Raw genomic sequence first — 24,108 nt, 5'->3', positions numbered from 1 at the left:
TCATTTAGTATCTCCACAATTTTCTGTAGCTCCACACAAAGGCCGCCTTGCTGATCTTTCTCTCCCTAGTTACCCTTTTGTCCTTAATACATTTGTAAAAACCCTTTAGATTCTCCTTAATTCTATTTGCCAAAGCTATCTCATGTCCCCGTTTTGCCCTCCTGATTTCCCTCTTAAGTATATTCCTACTTTCTTTATATTCTAAGGATTCACTCGATCTATCCGGTCTATACCTGACATATGCTTCTTTCTTTTTCTTAACCAAACCCTCAATTTCTTTAGTCATCCAGCATTCCCTATACCTACCAGCCTTTCCTTTCACTGGATTCTTATTATCTCATTTCTGAAGGCTTCCCATTTTCCAGCCATCCCTTTACCTGCGAACATCTGCCTCCAATCAGCTTTCAAAAGTTCTAGCCTAATACCGTCAAAATTGGCCTTTCTCCAGTTTAGAACTTCAACTTTTAGATCTGGTCTATCCTTTTCCATCACTATTTTAAATCTAATAGAATTATGGTCGCTGGCCCCAAAGTGCTCCCCTACTGACACCTCAGTCACCTGCCCTGCTTATTTCTCAAGAGCAGGTCAAGTTTTGCACCTTCTCTAGTAGGTACATCCACATACTGAAGCAGAAAATTGTCTTGTACAGACTTCAGAAATTCCTCTCCATCTGAACCTTTAACACTATGGCAGTCCTAGTTGATGTTTGGAAAGTTAAAATCCCCTACCATAACTACCCTATTATTCTTACAGATAGCTGAGATCTCCTTACAAGTTTGTTTCTCAATTTCCCTCTGACTATTGGGGGGGTTCTATAATACAATCCCAATAAGGTGATCATCCCTTTCTTATTTCTCAATTCCACCCAAATAACTTGCTCAACCAAATTTCCCAACCATCAGTAATTTGCCTTCAATTCCATTGACTTCTACCTTAATAACCATTCTTTCGTGGGACTTTATCAAATGCATTCTGGAAGCCTCATATAAAATACATCCATTGACATTCCCCAGTCCACTACCTTGGTCACCCCTTCAAAAACATTCATTGAGGTTTGTCAGGCCTGACTGGTCATGAACCCATGCTGTCTCACCTTGATTAACTGAAAAACTTTCAACATATTCAGTTACACCATCCTTGATTATAGACTCCAACAATTTCCCAACCACAGAAGTTAGGCTAACTGCTTAGTAATTTCCTGGTTTTCCTTTTTCATTCTTTTTAAAAAAGCAGCAACATGCAATTTTCCAATCCAATCAGGTAAAAACACCCCTACAAATCTTCCAGTCAGGACTGCTTATGTATTCCTGAGCACATTGGGTAAATACTTGATGGAAAAACAATTAGTGGAATGACTAAAGAGATTACTGGTATTTGGAGAGCAGTACCAAAGACAGTACAGATATGATGGTGTACCATTCTATAATTCTCCACCCCTCCCTACTGGAGGGAGGTATTAGTGTGTTTTTACTGTAATTGCTCTCGACTTTATTTTAATTCAAGAGTTAGCTCCACTTACTGGCACTCCTTATAGCTCACAGGGATCACCAATAAAAGGAGACGAAATAAGCACTTCTGCCAATTTGTGTCAAATCCCTCAGAATCCTGATATACCATAGCCCCAAAACCTCATATAGAACTGCTACAATAACTTAGCTTGGTTATTATCTACATTAGCTGAGAGGTGGCACCTCAATAGATACAGAGCCCCCATTGGTAAAATTGATACAGACTAGCAATGTTGTGTGTTTACGAATGAACCTGGGATCTTGCCATGCTGAAATCACACCATGAATGAGGCTTAATGCAAAAAGTAAATGAAATATGCAAAATTTGGTAAAACCTTTTTATGCAGCATATCCTCCATACCAAGTTATCGGAATAGTGCATTATTTCTCAATAAACCATACATTCACCTAAAGTACAAATCATAAAGTGAACATAATGTAAATAGGAGGCACAAATTGGCAAAATATTCATTAAAGCTAATAACTATACTAAACAAATGAAGTAACTGCATATTTAAATATAAATCTACATATACACATGAGAATTTAATTCAAATGATCAATTTTCTCAAATGCATATCAGATTGTAGGCCTGTATCTTGGTACACTTATAAATGCATTTAAATACAATACACAATTGCAACATATGATGAATGTCAGCTGCTTTCTTCAAGTCAAAGACACAAACAAAATTAATTTTTCCAGCCAAAAAACTGCCTTTAAAAATACTGCGTTTTGGCTAAAACAAGCAAATACCTGTTAAAAATAAGAAACAATTATACTTCCACCAAATGAAAATACAAACTGCAATTCCACCAGTTTTCCCTTCCCTCCTTCCCTCCCTCCCTCCCTCCCTACCCAAAAACAAATCACATCCCATTATATTTCCTGCTCTATTCACAGAAACTTAACTGTGATGGCAGGGTAGGAGAAAAAACAATATTACACAGATTTTCAACACTAATTTGAAAGACATTGCAATTTTTAGCATTGGTGATTGAAGTCTGGGACACATCTGTCCTTAGGCAAAAGTGAGGACTGCAGATGCTGGAGATTAGAGTCAAGAGTGTGGTGCTGAAAAGCACAGCAGGTCAGGCAGCATCCAAGAAGCAGGAAAATCGATGTTTCGGGCAAAAGCCCTTCACTACACTCTTGACTCAAATCTGTCCTTACCCTTCTCAGAGTTTTAACCTGAAGAACCAGGAGTATAGGCACATCAATTTTAAAAGAAACAGATTTCCCATTTCAGATCATGTATCATGGTGACTAAATTGTGAGCATCTTAAAAAGTATTTTTGGTAAATCTTCTCATTCTATGTTCAAGTAATGACCTCAACTCACAAACTACAACAATAGTAAGCAACTTTTGTTTGGTGGACAAGAGGGAGTTGCAGATATGGTTGTTCTGTGGCCTTACAGATTTAATTAAAGGAAAGATAACAGTGACGCAGTGGTTAGCACTGCTGCCTCAGTGCCAGGGACCCAGGTTCAATTCCCACGACTGTCTGTGTGGAGTTTGCACATTCTCTCTGCGCAGGTGCTCTCTGGTTTCTTCCCACAATCCAAAGATGTGCAGGTCAAGTGAATTGGCCATGCTAAATTGCCCATGTAGTGTCAGGGGTAAATGTAGGCAAATAGGTGGGTTACTCTTTGGAGGGTGTGTGGACTTGTTGGTGCTAAAATGGCCTTTTTGCATACTGTAGGGAATCTAATCATTAATTTCCTCATATTGAAGACATAATTCCCAGACAAATACAAATAAGTAATCATGCATCCCAGGTCAGAACTTACATTTCAGTACAAGGTCTGAAAAGGATTGTGGCAAGTGTGGAGGACAAGGGGTCAAATAAGGACTATTCCCAAATATACTATTCCCACTATGATGAAAATGACTAAATTTTTGTCAATTAACAAATATGTAATACTAGAAACTTAGAGATATTCAGTAAAATAGATCTGAAAAATTTAGGTCAATTGAAAGTTAGGTTTGGAGTCCATTCTGAATAACAAGAGGTAAAAACTCCCATCTGCATTAAGTAGATAGTTGTTTTTTTTAAATATAAAAAAAAGGAGCAAATTCACTACTTCATCCAAAAACTAGATGTGTAAATATGTAGTAGCACTACTAGTTTATAAACATTCGCTAAAAATGACGTTTCTGTCCTACTTTCTATTTTTACTGGTAATGAATGGAAATTTCAATTTAGCTTGCCCAGTGACTAGATAGCTCTCTTTTCAAATATACTATTTAAAATAAACTTGTATTTATATAGCACCTTTGATGTTGTCACATTTTGCAAAGGTCATATCTGAAGTATTTTTGAAAGGTAACCCTGTCAAACATAATGGACAAGTTTACACACATTAAAGTCTCAGTGACCAGATATCTGCTCTCATAATTTCAGTCTTGGGTCAAATATGGGCTAGTACCAAACTCTCCTTTACGATTTGAAAACTGTTACAGGATCTTTTGCACCTACCGAAGGAGGAATACAAGGTTCCAATTTTACACCTCATCCGAAAATCACCCCCTAGAGCAATGCAGCACTTTCTCAATACTGCATTAGTATCAACTTGGATTTTATGCTGAATTCAATGGAGTGGGACCTGAATTTATAATCTTCCAACTTAATCAGCAATATGCCATGCATAGCTACACAGTAAACGTACAGAATCGCAAAGACAGAATACTTTTCTTTTTACTGGGACACTAGGGCTCTTGAGGTTCCAACATGATGAATCTTTTATTGCCTAAAGCTGAAGCCAAACAAGTTCGAACTCTTGGGTGTACTACAGTAATTAACATGAAGTACTGGAAAGATACAATTCAGACTTTGCTCATAAGCAACATGATCAGAGAATACTTATGGCAAAGTAATTAATAAGTTAGAAGACATCTGGGAGTAGCTTTTAAAGCTCAAATATAATAAAGATAAAAGTATGAAGCAAAACAAGAAAGAGTGCATATAAAAAAATCACCTGATCTCTTAAGATATTGTTTTAACTTTGAAAAACACATCCAGTTTTTGTAATGCCATGTCACACTGAATTTGTCGCTATACCTGTGTCATTCAGGCAACTACAGTATGTGATACAACACAAACAAATCGCACAAGCTCCAGTCCATTTAAAGTGTCATTAAGGGGAGTGTCCAGCCTTCATAAAATCTTAATATTTAGAAATACATGTTGTAAGTAATGTGTAGCAGATAGCCCCAAAAACATGCAAACACAGAAATAATGTCAATTCAGAAGTTCAATATGGTGGTAAAATGTACAAGATGTCAATTATGAGGAGCCACAAGAAGATGAGCATCTGTGATTGTACAATGAAGTTAAAATGTGAGGCCCACATCTCAATCAATGCAGCCAACCACATTAAAACATTGTATCACCATTTTGAGTATCATCATAAACCAGGACAAGAGTCGATGTTGATAATATTCTTAACATGTGACTCAGATGATTGAGGTCATAGAGTCAACTCAGTGATACAAATCCCTTCCAGTAAAGTATATTGAAGATACTAGCTCAGTACCGTCTGTGGGGCACGCAAACCCAACACAGAAGCATGTACAATCTATCAATGGTTTCAGGGGTGGGGAGAGAAGTATTAACGGATTGTAATTCATTAATTGTAGTAACATCTTCAACTAATCCTCATGAAGCAAGTCCAAGTAGGAATCCACCAACAAAACCTCCAGTAAGGACAATGTTCTTCTTCACAAACACAGTCACCTACGTGGGAGAGAAGGAAAGGATAGAATAATTAACATTTTCCATTTCACAGCAGTTGTAAAGGAACAAAGGATAACGGAATTGTTTGTCATGTTTAAATTGTTACTAAACCAGAGCTCACTATCAGCTTTATGGTTTGTATTAGCTTTTAGACATTCTGTCTAACGGTAAAAAACGTTTTTTGAACGTTAGTTTTCTTTTGTCAGCAATCATGTCTAGATTAAGAAATAAATCCCTTAAATTTCATGGAACAGAAAAACCATGCTAAGATAATATTTTTTTACTACTGTGACTTTTATTTGGTGAATAAAACTGTACTGTAATATTCCACAAGTTCACCATTTTCCTACCTCATCAATTGCACCATGCACCTCTGGAGCAACCTTATTCTTGCCAATTTTCAACTGTTTCTTTGCTTTATTTACATCCCTTTCCACTCGCTTCCAATCAATAGTGATGTATCCTGTATGATTGGCAATCTGAAAGAAAAATTAGAACATCACTCCATCCACCTGTTGAGAGTCACTACAATCATTACTTTTCACAGGATTCTGTATTAAGATTTTCAGTATCTTTTCCCAATGGATATGCACTGTTTGGTTGTAAATCATGTGAAATGCGACTGTATGCTTGTTTCTTTACCATAATTATTGTCAAAATAGTTTTTCTTTTCCTTCCAATAATAAGTGGAAACAAACTGTTTTTAGGAAATTGATTATCACTATTCCCACAGTAGTAGCAAAAATACAGCTGTTTTCACTTGCATTCTAGAAATTGGATTAACTTTTAGATTAGATTAGATTACTTACAGTATGGAAACAGGCCCTTCGGCCCAACAAGTCCACACCGACCCGCCGAAGCGTATACCACCCAGACCCATACTCCTACATTTACCCCTTCACCCAACACTACGGGCAATTTAGCATGGCCAATTCACCTAACCTGCACATTTTTGGATTGTGGGAAGAAACCGGAGCACCCGGAGGAAACCCACGCAGACACGGGGAGAATGTGCAAACTCCACACAGAAAGTCGCCTGAGGTGGGAATTGAACCTGGGTCTCTGGCACTGAGAGGCAGCAGTGCTAACCACTGTGCCACCGTGCCGCCCACAGTTCTTTCTTTTCCCTCAAGAGAAGAAACAGCACAGAGTGTGCACAATATACATATTTATGAATGCAGACATGCAAAAATCACAGAACAATACCAATTTAATGCAACCTGGACCAGATCAACACTAATTCAGCAGCCACAAATGAACTTCGGAAGATGATGGTGAAGGTGCCTTGAAGGAGACAGTTCAAGTATTTGGTTCAGTGATGAAGGAACATTTGTGATACATTTTGTCTCTTTTGGGGAAAAAAAAATCTTGTGGTGGTGTTCCCATACTCTTCCTGTCAAAGTGGTAGAAGTTATGGGGCTGCAAGGTGCAATTTTCAAGAAACCTTGGCAAGTTACTGCAGTGCATCATGTAGATAATACATAATGCAGCCACTGTGCACCAGTGAGGAGAGAGTAAATGTTTAAGGTAATGAATAGGATGTCAATCAGGAAAGCTGCTTTGTCCTTGATGGTGTCAAGCTTCCAGAGTATGGTTATAGCTGTACTAAGCTGAGAATGTTCCATATACACGGTGGAAAATTAATGGAGAGTCAGAGGGTGATCTAACTGACTTTTGTACCCCAGTTTCTCTTCAATGGTACAACTATCCTGCAAATCCCCCTTCACAGGAGGCTCCCAAGCACTGAGGATGTCACCTAGACAGGGGACGAAACGTCTGCAACACAAATTCCCAGCTCGGTGAACAGAACCACAACAACGAGCACCCAAGCTACAAATCTTCTCTCAAACTTTGAAATCCCCCTTCTCCAATTTGAGATTCAGTGACGGCAATATCACTTAATATTGTTGGCAATGGTCACTGCTTGATAATTGTGTGGTAGAAATGATATTTGTCAATAATCAATCCAAGCCTGACAGAATACAGATATGAATTATTTCAAAATTGGAAAGGTTGAAAATAGAACTAAACACTGTACAATCAGTGAACATTTCCTCTTGTGACAGAGGGGAGGTCATTGATGAAGCAGCTGAGGATTGGCTGGGCCTATGGTAATAAACTTCTGCAGCAAGGTCCTAGGGCTGCAATAATTGGGGTCCAACAACCTTCCTTTGTGCTTGGGCATGACACCATCTAGCTAGTGGGAATATTCCCTGATTCCCATCAATTTACCAGAATTGTGTAATACCACATTCAAGTCAAATGCTATTTGATGTCAAAGACAGTCAGGGAGTCAGATGTTTTTGGTCCACATTTGGACCAAAGCTGTTGACAGGTTTGGAAAAACCGGGATTATTCTCATTAAAGCACAAATGATTAAGGGAGATCTTTAAGAGAGATTTTCAAAATTATGAAGAGTTTTAATAAATAGGGAGCATCTTTTCAAAGGCAGAATAGTCAGCAACCAGAAGACAAAGATTCAGGGTAAAATGTAAAAAGAACCAAATGCAAGGTTAATACTTTTTTTTGAAACAGTGAGTTGTCCTGATCACTCCCTGAAAGGGGCTTAACAAAGGAAATTAGGTAAATATTTGGAAGGGGAAAATTTGAAGACCAGCAAAATAGGAGACATGGAATTAAAACTCACTGGTTAATTCTTTTGAACAGTTAATATAGGGTCTGTGGGCTAAGTGGCCTTCTGTTTATATGAGACTGATTTTTAGTTTGTTGGCCTGTTCATTTTCAGGTCCCTTATACCATTTTTCTTCCTTCCTTCCTCACAAATACTATAGTATGAAAAAAAAGGTGCTTCACGTGGTTTTTTGAAAAAAGTAGTACTGGGATAGCTGCTGCCAATGAAGAGCAATGAAATCAAAAAAGATCAAACACTAGAAATGAAACAGAATACAGACACATGGAATAGTAATTATGAATTAAAGGACTTAGGAAAGGACAGTTGGGCGATAGTTTTAAACTCACCAATATTTATAAATGTCCTGTTGTATAGAGATTCAATACAACCCCCTTTATATACTCTGACAGTAGGGACATAAATGAAATACAAAAATGCTTGAAAGTAATGAAATCAATAACTTAGATCATACTTTAGTAATTAATCAGACTAATTTAGTTATTCTACTCAGGCTATGAACTTGATTTAGCACTTTTCAAAGACAGCAATGAAACAAATGGCATACTTATCTTCCACCACCAGCCAGGGATGAGCAAATGAATGCGTGATGCCGTAATTGGTGTGTTACATTTACATTTACTGAATATCAACTCAAATTCATATTAGACCCATCCCAAAAAATTACTGTTTTTGTTTGTAGGATTAAACCCCAAAATATGCATGGGTTTGGTGCAGAGATCATGATAGGTTATCATTGGTTTAAGTATTGTCTCAGGCTTTCAGTCCCTGTGTACAGTTAAAAGCTCTTCCTTCACTCTACCATTCTGAAAAGACTTTTAATTTCCCAAATCAACAACTGACTCTCACCTGGAGCAGGAAGAAACCTCCACCAACTGCTGTTGCAGCTAATTTTCCAACCTTCTGAAACAAGAACCCTGCACACCTACAAAGAAAATGGCAGAAATTTAACATTTAAAATTATGAGCAGATCGAGAAAACAGATTCACTCATCTCTCTCCAAAAGATTTGCCTTCTTGAGGTTCAATTGGTAATGGGACATGGATTCACGCACAAGTTATTTTGTAAAAACTTGAACATTTCTAAGTTACAGAATGAACAACTAAGAAGTTCACCGATGAAATACAGGTCCGTGTTTTGCGGAATACAGAATTAAAAGCAAACATGGGAAATTGGTTGAGTGGCAAGTGACAGAAAGTAGGGATAATGGGCTGGTGCTCAAATTGGCAGGAAGTGACCAGTGGTGTCCCACAAAGATCTGTGTCAGGGCCTCAATTATTTACATTATTTATTAACCACTTGGATAATGGCAAAGAAAGTCATATATCAAAGTTTGCTGATGACACAAAAGTTAGGCAGAATTGCAAACAGTGTAGATGATAGCATAAAATTACAAGGGGATAATGGTAAACTGTGTGAATATGCAAAACTGTAGCTCATGGAGTTCAATGTAAGCAAATATGAGGTTACCCATTTTTGACCAAAAAAAGGTGTTTCTAGATGGTGTGAAGTTATCTGTGGAGAGAGAAACAAAATTAATGTTTCAGGTCTGATGTCCAAAGAGACTTTGATTCAGGTTCATACATCTTTAAAATGTCAAATGCAGAAAATAATCAAGAAAACCCCAATAGACTTCTGGTCTTTATATCTAGAGGAATGGAGTACAACAATGCAGAAGTTATGCTGCAGTTATACAAAACCTTGGTTACATCTCACTTGGAGTACTGAGAGCAGCTCTGGGCACCACACTTTAGAAAAGATACACTGGCCTTTAAGGGAGTACAACATAGGTTTATAATAACCTCACCTCTGAAATCGAGTATTATGAGAAGAAATCATACAACATAGGCATATTTTCTGTAGAATTTAGAAAATTGAGGCATGAACTGACAGAAGGAAAAAGCAGGGTAGATAATGATAAACTATTTCCATTGGTTGGGGATTCTAGAACTAGAGGACATAGTCTGAGAATTATGACCAGACTATTCAGGAGAGATGTTAGAAAGTACTTCTACGCGCAAAGGATAGTAGATATTTGGAATGCTCTTCCAGTGACAACAGTAGATGCAGGATCAGTTGTTAAAGTTTCAATCTGAGATAGATAAATTTCAGTTAAGCAAAGGTACTAAGGATATGGAATTAGAGAATGATCTCACTGAATGGTGGAACAGGCTGAAGGGGCTGAATAGCTTACTCCTGCTCCTATGAATGCAGCTTATACTAACAGTATGAAAGAAACAAACACAGAAAATGCTGGGGAAATTCATCAAGTTGAGTCAGGTATGTATCTTCAGGATAGTCACATCAGACCTGAAAACATTAATTTTGTTTATCACTGCACGATGTTGCCAGACCCGAGTTTCCCCAACATGCAAGTATTTTGCTTTTATATATTTTCAGAGAGTTACTTAACAGTTATAAGGACCCAGAGAGAAATGAATCAAGTAGAAATAACCTAGGCCCTAACGACTACATGAATACACACCTACTATCCAAAGGTTCATAATAATTCAGAGGCTTATTCAGAGATTTTAAGGATGGCTGGTACAGAAGATAATTCGGGTTAGAACTCTCACATTATTGGGAACTTGAGGAATCTTCATGCTTACACTAAACAAGTAACTGAGATCTCTCCTCTTTATCTGAAGATTTGGAATTTGTTCTGAAGATATTTTCTATTCAATCTGTACAGTCGAATTATGACACACCTCTAGAGTAAGTGAGCCTTGAACTGGAGTCTCTGGGCTCAAAGTATTGTTCTAAATACTTAAGCTAATTAAATCATTGAGCATAAACCAAGCAGTTTAAAAAGCAGTCAGGGACTCTCTGGGAATTTGTGGTCTCAGTTTTACTAAAATATCTCTTTCCTTTTTATTCATGTAGCCAATAGTGATTTGAAATACTTTGATCTTAGTTTCAACTGGTGTAGTTCACTTTGAATGTTAAATTCTGAGTAGTTTCCTGAACCTTGTGTAGACTTAAAAAATACACTACTACATTACACTAGCAATCCATTCATTGGGATATTGTAGTGGAAAACATTTTTCAATTCAGTTCAACAGATTGGGACAATGTATGCAAATTCAATGTTTCTTAAAAATCAAGTAACCTTGGCAACAATGATATGTTTATAATTAGCTAATATGAATCAAACAACAGAGGATAGTTTTCTAAACATTATCTCCAATGTCACAAATTCTGTCCATTTTTGTCAAAAGAAAGAAAAACTCTGCTGAAGGTGAATTAAAAGTTAAAGCTCACCACCCACTGGCTCCTCCAATCATCAGCTGTGTTGCTACTGTGTATTTCTCAGCAATTGGTCCAGAATTTCTTCCAAAGAATCGGTTCCACCACCTTTGTCGTTTGGCATATTCAGCTAAATCCAACACCTCAAATTGGCTATTATCATTGGTTTTCTCTGGGAAGAAACAACAAGATCTCAATCATTTTAATATACATTCAAAATATTTCCAGGAAACTCTATTTTCTTGGCTTGTAAATTTAAAAAATGCCTGTCTAATGTAATGTCTAATGTAAGAACATTAGACCTAATGAATCCGACATCTTAGAACAGAACAAACAGGACCTGTACAGTACTCTTGCTTTCTTATCATCTAATAATAGCTTTCATTTTCACTCCATCACGAAACATTTCATAAAGACATTTACATTCAAATCTAAAGGCACATTTGCTCCTGTATCCAAAAAGCTTTGACAAAGGGTCAGTTAGACTCTAAACGTCAGAATTTTTCTCTCCTTACAGATGCTGCCAGACCTGCTGAGATTTTCCAGCATTTTCTCTTTTGGAGAGACACTGGTAATTGAATCCAAGGCGGCACAGTAATTGGATGTAAGCAGAGATAATGTGAACCAGCCTAGCAGGTACACTTCAAAAGAATTTATTTTCAGTTTCTATTTTTAACTCTGATCTTTTCAAAGTTGTCATAACAAAACACAAAATTATATCAATGCAGAAACAAGAGCCACAAAGGACAGCCCCTCGGTAGACATTTTAGAATACAGTTCAGAAATGCTGAGTGGTTTCCAGCTGGGATATATGTTACTTTTTTTACATTACTCTTGCAGTTTGAGCATACCGACACCGCTGGGTTGTCTTGACATGTTATTATTTCATTCTGCCACTGAACAGTAGGAAAACAAAAATGAATCAAAGTTGCAAACACAAGAGATGCAGAATATTGTTATTCAGCAAAATGACTAAATAAGCAGAACAAAATAATGAGACAATTATATTTATTGATAATTTGCTAACATTTACATTTTACAGAAGTGGATATTACTCAAACTGTGTGTGTCTAAGGTGCACAGACTCAATAGTCTGCATGCAGTCCTTTCCAATTTTAAAGTTCACAAACAATATTGCTCTTAAACCATTTCAGCCTCATGAAGGAGATATCATAAACTTGTCTCCAAGAGCTGATGATTCTGCTGGTTAATTTCAAACCCCCACATCAGCTGTCAGTTTTCAGCATGCTCAAACCATGAATGGAATGCTTGCAAGATTTCAATCCAGCAGCTGTAAAGTTACAGACATTGGCAACTGCCTTTTGTGTATATACGCAAGAGTTCTGTATGCCATTAAACATTGGAGATGGGTGAAGGGCGATATGTAGTTGTAATATGCAGTATCTCCCCAAGTGCCCATTTTTAAAGCTGAACAGGAAAGCAAGCGTTTTTAATCAAGACAGCATGGTGATGCAAACCAGATCGAATCCTTTTTACTCTTTATAGTACAGCTTATGCAAAATTCATCAAGATCAGTAACCCTGGAAGCCTTTTCTCCTTAGACCAAAACAATAACAGAACTGTGGTCAGCCAAATTGGACGCTGAGCCAAATTTCAGACAAATTATGAAGGTGATCAAAACTTTGAAAAAAAAGTCAAGCATTTAGGGAGAAATTGCATACTGCACAGACTGCATAACTGGTACCACAGGTTGACAAGAGCTCAGAATTGGAGGAACACAGTTCAGGGAGGATGTGGAGTGATAAGAGTGTTGTACAACTGACAGAGACTACACTGAAAGGCAGAGGGGTGAGGCTATGTCAGGATTTAAATAAAAGGAAGAGAATTTTAAATAAGAGGTGTTGGGGAAATAGGAGCCAATGTCAAAAAGCAAGATCAGCAAAGGTGTGACCTGGTATGTGGTATGATATTGGCAACAGAGTTTTGGAATATACTGGAGTTTACAGAGTAGAAAGGATAACAGAGTAGCAGCACTGTCAAGTTTGATAGTATTAGAAGCTCACCTCATTGTCTTAGAGATTCACTCTCATTCAACTCACGATCATGGTCAAGGAGGATGACAAAATCATTGGTAAAGATATGGAGTTTTACTAGAGGATTAGAATGTAGATATAGCTAATCCATATTGTTATGAAAGCTTGTTCCAATTAGTGCACTGTCTGACTTGAAAAGTCAGGGCTTCGCAACTGTTCTGAGTAAGCCAATGAAGAACCAAACAACCTCCTGTAAAGTTAATTAAGGATAAAGATAAAGTCACCTTAGTCTTAGCAGACCATCGCACCACTCTAATTAGAGATGCCTGATGATGGTTTAACTTGAAGGTCACCATGCCTCAGACGAGGAAGAGAGGTTGAGAAGCAGAGTCCTTTATGGTAACCCCAGCCACTGCATGAAGTGAACCTACTCTGTTGGCATCACACTGCACCATAAACCAGCTGTTCCGCCAAGTCAGCTAATGAGCACCCAATCAAGAATATTGGCAGAACGCAAGGGAGTAAAGATACTTGAAACAAGAAAATGAAAAGCAAGCTGGACATACACAACGGATCATACACTTCTGGGAAGAATCAAAAGTCATGCAGTCAATGCATCGGGCCTAAAGATGGCTACACTCTGCTTGTATTATCTCTAACTGCAATTAATCGGTTATTACAGAGCAGGGCTATGCAGTAATACAGGGCTATGTATTGTCATAAACTGGCTGAATATAACCAACATTATGCCTGTGGGAGTGGTTATGCGGCATAGAGACTGCACATGTTGTACATAGTAAAATTCCAATGTAGGCTTTTCCAACCATTAATTTATCTTAATTCAATAGCAATACATTTTCTGACTAAAGAACAATTCTTCTATGAACTGAATGGTAAACATCATTTAAGGGATCAAAACAGAAGGAGACAGATCAGGAGGGAGAGAGGAAAAGATGGAAGCAAAGAGACCAACAATCTCAGGACATTCCAAGTACTTCATAATGCAGTTACTGCTGTAATATAAGAAATGCAGAAACATATATAGCAAGCAATCTTCCATAATAACAATGAGGAAATGACCAGTTGAGCTATTTTCATGAAGTTGATTGATGGGCCAGAACAGTGGGATGACTATCCCGCACTTATTCAAAATAATGCTATGGGACCTTGGACATCCACCTGAGAGCACTGACTAGGCCTGAATGTATCATCCAAACGATAGACTTAACAATTAAACACTGTTGTCCAATGGAGTTCAGGTACCATTATTGTATACCAAGATCTCTGATTAATAACCTACACCATCGACACTAATTGAACATATGATACACTATAATGATAACCATCTCATATTTAAATATTAACAATGTAGATACTATAACAATGTCAGTTGTATCAGGTGATAGTGTTGTAGTAATCCAGAATCCTAGGTTAATGTTCTGGAAATCAGTGTTCAATACCCACCATGATAGGCGGTGAAATTAGAATTCAATAAAAAAATCCAAACTTAAAACACAGCCTAACAAACAGCATGCAACCACTGTTGATTGTCAACATAAACACATGAGGTAAAAACAATAACTGCAGGTGCTGGAAACCAAATTCTGGATTAGTGGTGCTGGAAGAGCACAGCAGTTCAGGCAGCATCCAAGGAGCAGCGAAATCGACGTTTCGGGCAAAAGCCCTTCATCAGGATTAAAGGCAGTGAGCCTGAAGCGTGGAGAGATAAGCGAGAGGAGGGTGGGGGTGGGGAGAGAATAGCATAGAGTACAATGGGTGAGTGGGGGAGGAGATGAAGATGATCGGTCAGGGAGGGGAGGGTGGAGTGGACAGGTGGAAAAGGAGCTAGGCAGGTCAGACAAGTCCGGACAAGTCAAGGGAACAGTGCTGAGCTGGAGGTTTGAAACTAGGATGAGGTGGGGGAAGGGAAAATGAGGAAGCTGTTGAAGTCCACATTGATGCCCTGGGGTTGAAGTGTTCTGAGGCGGAAGATGAGGCGTTCTTCCTCCAGGCGTCTGGTGGTGAGGGAGCAGCGGTGAAGGAGGCCCAGGACCTCCATGTACTCGGCAGAGTGGGAGGGGGAGTTGAAATGTTGGGCCACGGGGCGGTTTGGTCGATTGGTGTGGGTGTCTCGGAGATGTTCCCTAAAGCGCTCTGCTGGGAGGCGCCCAGTCTCCCCAATGTAGAGGAGACCACATCGGGAGCAACGGATACAATAAATGATATTAGTGGATGTGCAGGTAAAACTTTGATGGATGTGGAAGGCTCCTTCAGGGCCTTGGATAGAGGTGAGGGAGGAGGTGTGGGCACAGGTTTTACAGTTCCTGCGGTGGCAGGGGAAAGTGCCAGAATGGGAGGGTGTAGACCTGACCAGGTAGTCATGGAGGGAACGGTCTTTGCGGAAGGCGGAAAGGGGTGGGGAGGGAAATATACCCCTGGTGGTGGGGTCTTTTTGGAGGTGGCGGAAATGTCGGCGGATGATTTGGTTTATGCGAAAGTTTGTAGGGTGGAAGGTGAGCACCAGGGGCGTTCTGTCCTTGTTACAGTTGGGGCGGTGGGGTCTGAGGGCGGAAGTGTGGGATGTGGACGAGATGCGTTGGAGGGCATCTTTAACCACGTGGTCTCTAAAGAAGGAGGCCATCTGGTGTGTTCTATGGTGGAACTGGTCCTCCTGGGAGCACATACGGTGGAGGCGGAGAAATTGGGAATACGGGATGACATTTTTGCAAGAGATAGGGTGGGAAGAGGTGTAATCCAGGTAGCTGTGGGAGTCGGTGGGTTTGTAAAAAATGTCAGTGTCAAGTCGGTCGTCACTAATGGAGATGGATAGGTCCAGGAAGGGGAGGGAGGTGTCAGAGACGGTCCAGGTAAATTTGGGGTCAGGGTGGAATGTGTTGGAGAAGTTGATGAATTGCTCAACCTCTTCGCGGGAGCACCAGGTGGCGCCAATGCAGTCATCAATGTAGCAGAGGAAGAGGTGGGGAGTGGTGCCGGTGTAATTACGGAAGATCAACTGTTCTACATAGCCAACAAAGAGACAGGCATAGCTGGGGCCCATACGTGTGCCCACGGCTACCCCTTTGGGCTGGAGGAAGTGGGAGGATTCAAAGGAGAAATTGTTAAGGGTGAGGACCAGTTTGGCCAAATGAATGAGTGTGTCAGTGGAAGGGTACTGTTGGGGACATCTGGAGAGGAAAAAATGGAGAGCTTGGAGGCCCTGGTCATGGCGGATGGAGGTGTAGAGGGATTGGATATCCATGGTGAAGATGAGGTGTTGGGGGCCAGGGAAACGGAAGTCTTGGAGGAGGTGGAGGGCGTGGGTGGTGTCTCGAACGTATGTGGTGAGTTTCTGGACTGGGGGGGGGAATAGGACAGTGTCGAGGTAGGTAGAGATGAGTTCAGTGGGGCAGGAGCATGCTGAGACAATGGGTCGGCCAGGGTGGTCAGGCTTGTGGATCTTGGGAAGGAGGTAGAACCGGGCAGTGCGGGGTTCCCGGACTATGAGGTTGGAAGCTGTGGGTGGGAGATTTCCTGAGGTGATGAGGTTCTGTATGGTTTGGGAGATGATGGTTTGGTGATGGGGGGTGGAGTCATGGTCGAGGGGGCAGTAGGAAGAGGTGTCCTCGAGTTGGCGTTTGGCTTCAGCGGTGTAGAGGTCAGTGTGCCAGACTACCACTGCAGCCCCTTTATCCACTGGCTTAATGGTGAGGTTGGGATTGGAGCAGAGGGACTGGAGGGCTGCGCGTTGTGAGGGTGAGAGGTTGGAGTGGGGGAGGGGTCGACAGGTTAAGGCAGTTAATGTCCCGGCGGCAGTTGGAAATGAAGAGGTCGAGGGCAGGTAATAGGCCAGTGCGGGGTGTCCAGGTGGATGCAGTGTGTTGGAGGTGGGCGAAGGGGTCCTCGGAAGGTGGGCGGGAGTCCTGATTGTGAAAGTAAGCTCGGAGGCGGAGGCGACGGAAGAATTGTTCGATGTCACGTCGTGTATTAAATTCATTGATGCGTTGACGGAGGGGGATGAAGGTGAGTCCTTTGCTGAGGACTAATCGCTCGTCCTCAGTGAGTGGGAGGTCTGGAGGGATGGTGAAAACTCGGCAGGGCCGGGAGCTGGGATCTGGTGTGGGTGTGGAGCTGGGAGTGGGGTCGGAGCCAGTACCTGGAGTGGGTGTGATGATGGGGGGAATAGGGGTGGAGGCATGAGCAGGGGTAGTGTTCCCCTCGGGGTTCTGGGGGGTGGGGATAGTGACAGTGGGGTCTGTGGGGGGCGTGTCAGCAGAATGCAGGTGAGTAGCGCTGGTGGGGGCGGAAATGGTGGTGATCATGGCAGTAGGGGTGGCGGAAGGCACTGAGCATATGGCATCAGCGATGATGTGAGGGGCGGAAGTGGCTGTGGGAGTGGCCATGGTGGGGGCGGAAGTGACATCATCACTCAGCGTGGGGGTGGTAGCTGCATCAGCCGCATGGCTAATGGCGTTGCCGAGGCCAGGGGAATCTTCTGGAATGTTTGAGGAGCGCTGGTTATGGAGGTGGGTGGATAAAAGTTTTTGTATTTACAGTTTTTGATGTTTGAGATGGACTTGAAATACTGTTTGTTGAGAGTATGAATTCTCCTGAGGATGTAATACAGAGTGGGGTTGAGAGCACCCTCCTTTAGAGACTGCAATTTCCCTTCCCATGTGGTTAAAGATGCCCTCCAACACATCTCGTCCACATCCCGCACCTCCGCCCTCAGACCCCACCCCTCCAACCGTAACAAGGACAGAACGCCCCTGGTGCTCACCTTCCACCCTACAAACCTTCGTATAAACCAAATCATCCGCCGGTATTTCCGCCACCTCCAAAAAGACCCCACCACCAGGGGTATATTTCCCTCCCCACCCCTTTCCGCCTTCCGCTAAGACTGTTCCCTCCGTGACTACCTGTTTAGGTCCACACCCCCCTACAACCCACCCTCCCATTCTGGCACTTTCCCCTGCCACCGCAGGAACTGTAAAACCTGTGCCCACACCTCCTCCCTCACCTCTATCCAAGGCCCGAAAGGAGCCTTCCACATCCAAAGTTTTACCTGCACATCCACTAATATCATTAATTGTATCCGTTGCTCCCGATGTGGTCTCCTCTACAATTCCTAGCAGAGCGCTTTAGGGAACATCTCCGAGACAAACCGCCCCGTGGCCCAACGTTTCAACTCCCCCTCCCACTCTGCCAAGGACATGGAGGTCCTGGGCCTCCTTCACCGCTGCTCCCTCACCACCAGACGCCAGGAGGAAGAACGCCTCATCTTCCACCTCGGAACACTTCAACCCCAGGGCATCAATGTGGACTTCAACAGCTTCCTCATTTCCCCTTCCCCCACCTCATCCTAGTTTCAAACCTCCAGCTCAGCACTGTCTCCTTGACTTGTCCGACCTGCCTAGCTCCTTTTCCACCTATCCACTCCACCCTCCCCTCCCTGACCTTAATCTCCTCCCCCACTCACCTATTGTACACTATGCTACTCTCTCCCCACCCCCACCCTCCTCTAGTTTATCTCTCCACGCTTCAGGCTCACTGCCTTTATTCCTGATGAAGGGCTTTTGCCCGAAACGTCGATTTCACTGCCCATTGGATGCTGCCTGAACTGCTGTGCTCTTCCAGCACCACTAATCCAGAACATAAAAACATAGCTGATTCATAGCTTGTCCATTTACGATGAAGTCAATAGATAATATCAGTCTTTAGGAAAGGAAATCTGTTCTCCTTACATGGGCTAGTCTACAAGGAGAGAGAGATTTAGGTTACTGAAAAGAATCAGATGAAGTAGAGTTCTTATAGTGTATTGAGTTGTGTGGGATCAAGAGTGTGCCACTCTAAAGGGTGATAGAAGTGGATTCAATGGCAACAAATGAGAAAAAATAAATACTGGACAATGAGAAAAGAATAAGGGAATGGGACTAATTTTGGCACAGGCGCTATCGGTCAAATGACCTCCTTTTCTGCAATATCATTCTATCATCCACAATGCTTTGATAAGGTAATCAAACCTCATTTACCTTTACAAATTATGCTGGTTGTCATTTATTAACCCATATGTTTCTAAGGGACAATTCAGATTGTCCCAGATGATTGGCCTGAAAAACTTCCCCATCACTGATGCTAGACTCAGTGACTTAGAGTTGTCAGGCTTATTCAAAAAGGGTGGGGGGTAAGTTTTTCAGGCCAGATGGAGTTTTTTGAGGATGTAACCAATAGGTTTGATGAGGGCAGAGCAGTAGATGTTGTTTACATGGACTTTAGTAAAGCCTTTGACAAGGTTTCACATGGTAGACTAATGAATAAAGTTAGCTATCATATGATTCAGGGAGAGCTTACCAACTGGACATAAAACTGGCTTTATGATAGGAGACAGAGGATGGTGGTAAAGGGTTGTTTTTGGACTGAAGGCCTGTGGCCAGCGAAGTTCCGCAGGGATCGATGCTGGGTCCACTTTTGTTTGTAACTGATATAAACTATTTGGATGAGGATTTAGGAGGCATGGTTAGTAAGTTTGTGGACGACATCAAAATGGTGGTATAGACTATATGAAGGCGGCTATTTACGAGTACAAAGGGATCTTGATTGAGTGGGTCAACGAGGCGAGAATTGGCAGATAGATTTTAATTTGAATAAGGTAGTGCATTTTGGTAAAACAAACAAGGGCAGAACTTATACAGTTAACAGTAGGTGCCTGGGTGGTGTACAGACCTAGGAGTTCAGGTACATAATTCTTTGAAAGTTTTGTCATAGGTGGACAGGGTAATTATGAAGCATTTAGCACACTTGCCTTCATTGCTCAAACCATTCAGTCTTGGAGTTGGAACATCATGTTGAGATTGGTGAGGCCACATTTGGAGTACTGTGTACAGTTTTGGTCATGCTGCTTTGGAAGGATATTATTAAATTGCAAACAGTTCAGAAAAGATTTACTAGGACATTGCCAGGACTGGAGGGTTAGGCTGTTTTTTTTTCCACTGGAGCTTAGGACATTGAGGTGACCTTATAAAAAGAATTACAAAATCTTGGGGGCATACGCAAGGCGAGAGAAAGATTTAAAAGGGACCCAAGAGGCAATATTTTCAGAGGGTGGTTTGTGTGTGGAATAAACCACCAGAGGAAGTAGTAGATGCAGGTAGTTACAACATTTAAAAAATATTTTGACAGGCACATGAATAGGAAAGGTTTTGAGGGATACGGGCCAAATACAGGCAAGTAGGACGAGTTTAGTTTGGGAAACTTTGTTGGCATGGATGAGTTGGACCGAAGAGTCTGATAGTAAGACGACAGACTTTATGTGACTCTGGACTCTCAACAACATGGTTGACTTTTAACTGACCTCGGAAATAGCCTCACAAGCTATTCCATTTTATCAAACAGGTGCAAACTCTCAAAAGGAATGAAAACAGATGGATGACCTGGCATCAACCTAGGCAGAAAGAATGACAACATCAACACTGCAAAGTCCTCCAAACCAAAACATGGGTGCTTATGCCAAAACGGGGAGAGCTATCTCACAGGCTAGTTAAGCAACAAAAAGGCATCATCACACTCACGGAATCATACCTTACCGACAAGTCCAAGACCACCATCACTATCCTTGGGCACATCCTGTCCCACTACCAAGATAGATACACCAGAGGTGGCAACAGAATGGATTTGGAGTCAGAAAGAGCTGCCCTAGGAGTCCTCAACATTGACTCCAGATCCCATGAAGTCTCTAGACATCAAGTCAAATAGGAGCAAGGAAATTTCATGTTGGTTACAACTTTCCACACTTCCTCATCTGATAAAGCAGTACTCTCGACATTGAACATCACTTGAAGGAAAAGGTAAAAGTAAAGTCGCCACAGTGTTACCAGACCATATACTTGAATGGGGACCGTAAACATCCATCACCAAAGGTGGCTCGGTTGCACCAGCTGAGTGAATGGGACAAGTCCCAAACAGCGTAACGGTTCAGTGGCAAATTGCAGGTGGAAGATGGAACCTGGTCTTCATCAATCTGCCTTTAACAGATGCACCTGTCCATGACAGTATCAGGAAGAGTAACCATCATATAGTCTTGGCCTCATATTGACAATATTCTCTATGATATTGTATGGGACTACAACCCATGTAAAATGGAACAAATTTTAAACAGATCCAGTAACTCAAAACTGAGCATCCACGAGCTGTTGTGGGCCACCAACAGAACTGTATTTAACCACAATTTGTAACCTTATTATCTGGCATATCCTCTACTTTACTCTTTTAAACTTAAAGTAAAGCTACTTCTCCACTTTTTAAATGGAAGGTAATGGTAACAAAAATGGTAAAGATAGGCCCTGATGGGACACTGTTACAAAAATGCACATAACCCCACTCTACCATTACCATAAAGCTGGACGGTCAAAGCAGAGCTCAGCAAGTTACAGCTGTCACTGTCCATCAGTGGTGAAACGAGTGAATGTTGAAGGTGATCGATGGGATGCGAATAGAATCATCTACTTTGTCTTGGGCAGTGTCAAGCTTCTCAAGTGTGGCCAGAGCTGCACATATCCAGGCATGTAGACAGTATTCCATCATACTCTTGACGTTTGCCTTGTAGGTGGTGATCAGGCATCAGGCAGTCAAGAGGCACGTTACTTATGATAGAGTTCCTAGCTTCTGACCGGTTCTTGTAGCCACAGTATTTATATGACTATCTAATTCAGTTTCAGTGGTAACTCATAGGATATTAATGTGGGCTATCCAGCAATGGTAATGCCATTAGACATCAAGCTGCTATGTTTAGATACTGTCTTTTTAGAGATGGTCATTGACTGACCCATTGCTGGTGTGAATGTTGCTTGGCACTTATCAGCCCAAAACAGCATATCATCCAAGTCATTCTGAACTGCTTTCATTCTGAAGAGTCACAAGGGGCATTGAGCACCACATGAAATCATCAGTGAACATCCTCACTTCTGATCTTAGAATGAGGAAAGGTCACTAAATGGAGCAGCTGAAGGTATTTGAACCAAAGCTGCTATCCTGAGAAACTCCTGCTTATATCCTTGAGATGAGACAGGTGACCTCCAATAACCACAACCATCCTCTGATATACTAATAGTGTACACTATTACAGTACTATGCAAGTCACTGTAACATACATGGATATTACTGAACCATCTTTATACACTAATGCACATCACTGACACTTTTGCAGCAGAGAATTAATGTACACTGACATTACTGAATAGTGTTCCTATAATAATGCACACCACTGACCAGTATCAGATATTATAATCATAGAAATTTACCATAGAGGAGGCTACTCAACTCACTGTGGCTGTACCAGTTCCCAAAAGAGCTACCCAGCTTGTCCCATTCTTCAGCCCTGTTTCTATGGCTCTCTACATTCAACACTTTCAAAAGTGAAACATCCAATGGATTACACCTCCACCGTTCTTGCAGGCAGCACAGTCCAAATCCAAACAACTCTGTGTGAAGAAGTTTCTCCTCATCTTATTTCTAGCTCTCTTGCTATCAATCCTGAAATTACTCCCCCTAAGTATTCTCCTGCTCCTTGGATACTGCCTGACCTGCTGTGTTTTTCCAGAACCACACTCTTGACCCTAATCTCCAGCATCTGCAGTCCTCACTTTTACCTAAACCTAATTATTGACATACCAACTGGTGGAAATAGAATAATTTCTTCATCCTGTCAAAATTGTTCATAATTTGGAACACCTTAATAAGGTCACATCATAATTTTCTCTAAAATCCTTCATTCCTGGTATCATTCCAGTAAATTTCTTTTACTCGCCAGGACTTTATCATCCTTCCTTAAATAAGGCAAGTGTAGCATAATTTCCTTGCTCTTATATTCTACATCTCTACTTATAAATCTAAGGATCCTGTAAGCTTTCTTAACAATTGTTTCAACTTGCCTGGTCACCAAAAATTATGCACATGAACTCTGAGGTCACTCTGCTCCTGTAATCCCCTCAAAATTGTACATTGAGCCTACATTGTTTCCCCATGTTTCTTCCACCTCACATTTCTCTGCACTTATTATTAAAGAACCTTACTGATACTGTTGCAGTATATCATGCAAAATAGTGAAATTTTGAGGCAATCTTTATAAATTAATGAAGGAGATCACTGCCCTGATTACAGTATATCATGCAATGTAATAGACATTACTGTAGTGTTTTATATTAATAAATAATAATGGCATAATTATAGTATAGTAAAAACTAATGTACATTAACATTACTCTAGTCTTTAGTAATAATGTACATCATTGACATAATTACAGCAGCAGGCCCTAATTTAGACTTTATTGCACAGCCTTTTAATATTAATGTAAATCACTGATACTTGTATATCAAACACTGATGTACACTGACACTATTACAAGATATCAAACATTATAATGGATATTGACATGACTGTACGGTCTTCATCTATTAATAAACGACATCACTCAGCGATTAACACTGTTGTGGGCCCTCCCGCCCCATGTTAACCTTGACTTCACTCCCACACTCCTACCCTCCTTCCGCCCGGTCTTTATCCACCGCCGCCGCTACTGCTGCGTAACTCTTCTCCCCAGGATCTCCCCCAAACTGCTTATCTAACAAATATTAATTCCCAGCACACTTACTCACCGTTCGCCTCCTCCATCCTGCTCTGCCCTCTCACCCGGAAACAATCCCTTCAAGCCAGCGGAAGTGATGTAACTGAGTGCACGTGCCTGGCGTGCTGTCAATCATTCAAGTGCCGAGTCCAGTCTGCAACTTGTGAGCAGGGTTACAGATGGCATTGTTTGTCTATTCTTATTTGTGGTGTATTTTGATTAAAGAATAATATAATTTGTAAGTCTGCTTTGTTAATGAATTCTGTACTGGAAGATATACAATTTTATTGATGCAAATTAAGATCTGATGGTAGTTCTACATCGTTCGTGATATACATTAATATAGTGGGATTTATCA

The 24,108-nt window shown here is 41.1% G+C and overlaps 1 protein-coding gene and 1 long non-coding RNA gene across 2 annotated transcripts; one reads left to right on the top strand and one right to left on the bottom strand.

Annotated features, from left to right (window-relative positions):
• Positions 1-1,832: 1,832 nt before the first annotated feature.
• fundc2 (fun14 domain containing 2) lies at positions 1,833-23,851 on the bottom strand. The gene is made up of 5 exons (XM_072594971.1): positions 23,782-23,851; positions 11,157-11,313; positions 8,745-8,820; positions 5,596-5,724; positions 1,833-5,245 (listed from the first exon to the last, which is right to left on the bottom strand). Exons 1-5 carry the CDS (start codon positions 23,795-23,797, stop codon positions 5,168-5,170), a joined length of 456 nt encoding a protein of 151 aa, XP_072451072.1. The 5' UTR covers positions 23,798-23,851; the 3' UTR covers positions 1,833-5,167.
• On the top strand, positions 11,686-23,992 carry LOC140495825 (uncharacterized). The gene is made up of 2 exons (XR_011964107.1): positions 11,686-11,777; positions 20,525-23,992. It is a non-coding gene; the product is annotated as an uncharacterized lncRNA (long non-coding RNA).
• Positions 23,993-24,108: the final 116 nt, after the last annotated feature.

Source organism: Chiloscyllium punctatum, chromosome 25, assembly GCF_047496795.1.
Source record: "Chiloscyllium punctatum isolate Juve2018m chromosome 25, sChiPun1.3, whole genome shotgun sequence".
Taxonomy (NCBI): domain Eukaryota; kingdom Metazoa; phylum Chordata; class Chondrichthyes; order Orectolobiformes; family Hemiscylliidae; genus Chiloscyllium; species Chiloscyllium punctatum.
The sequence above is the reverse complement of the archived record's forward strand: the minus strand, read 5'-3'. Positions and strand labels throughout refer to the sequence as shown.

What these genes read in the sequence shown, in the direction of transcription:
- fundc2 (XM_072594971.1), bottom strand. An exon ending in ATTGGAGGAGCCAGTGGGTG is followed by an intron (nt 8,821 to 11,156) that starts GTGAGCTTTAAC and finishes TTTTCTTTGTAG; the next exon opens with GTGTGCAGGGTTCTTGTTTC. An exon ending in TGCATGGTGCAATTGATGAG is followed by an intron (nt 5,246 to 5,595) that starts GTAGGAAAATGG and finishes TCTCCCACGTAG; the next exon opens with GTGACTGTGTTTGTGAAGAA.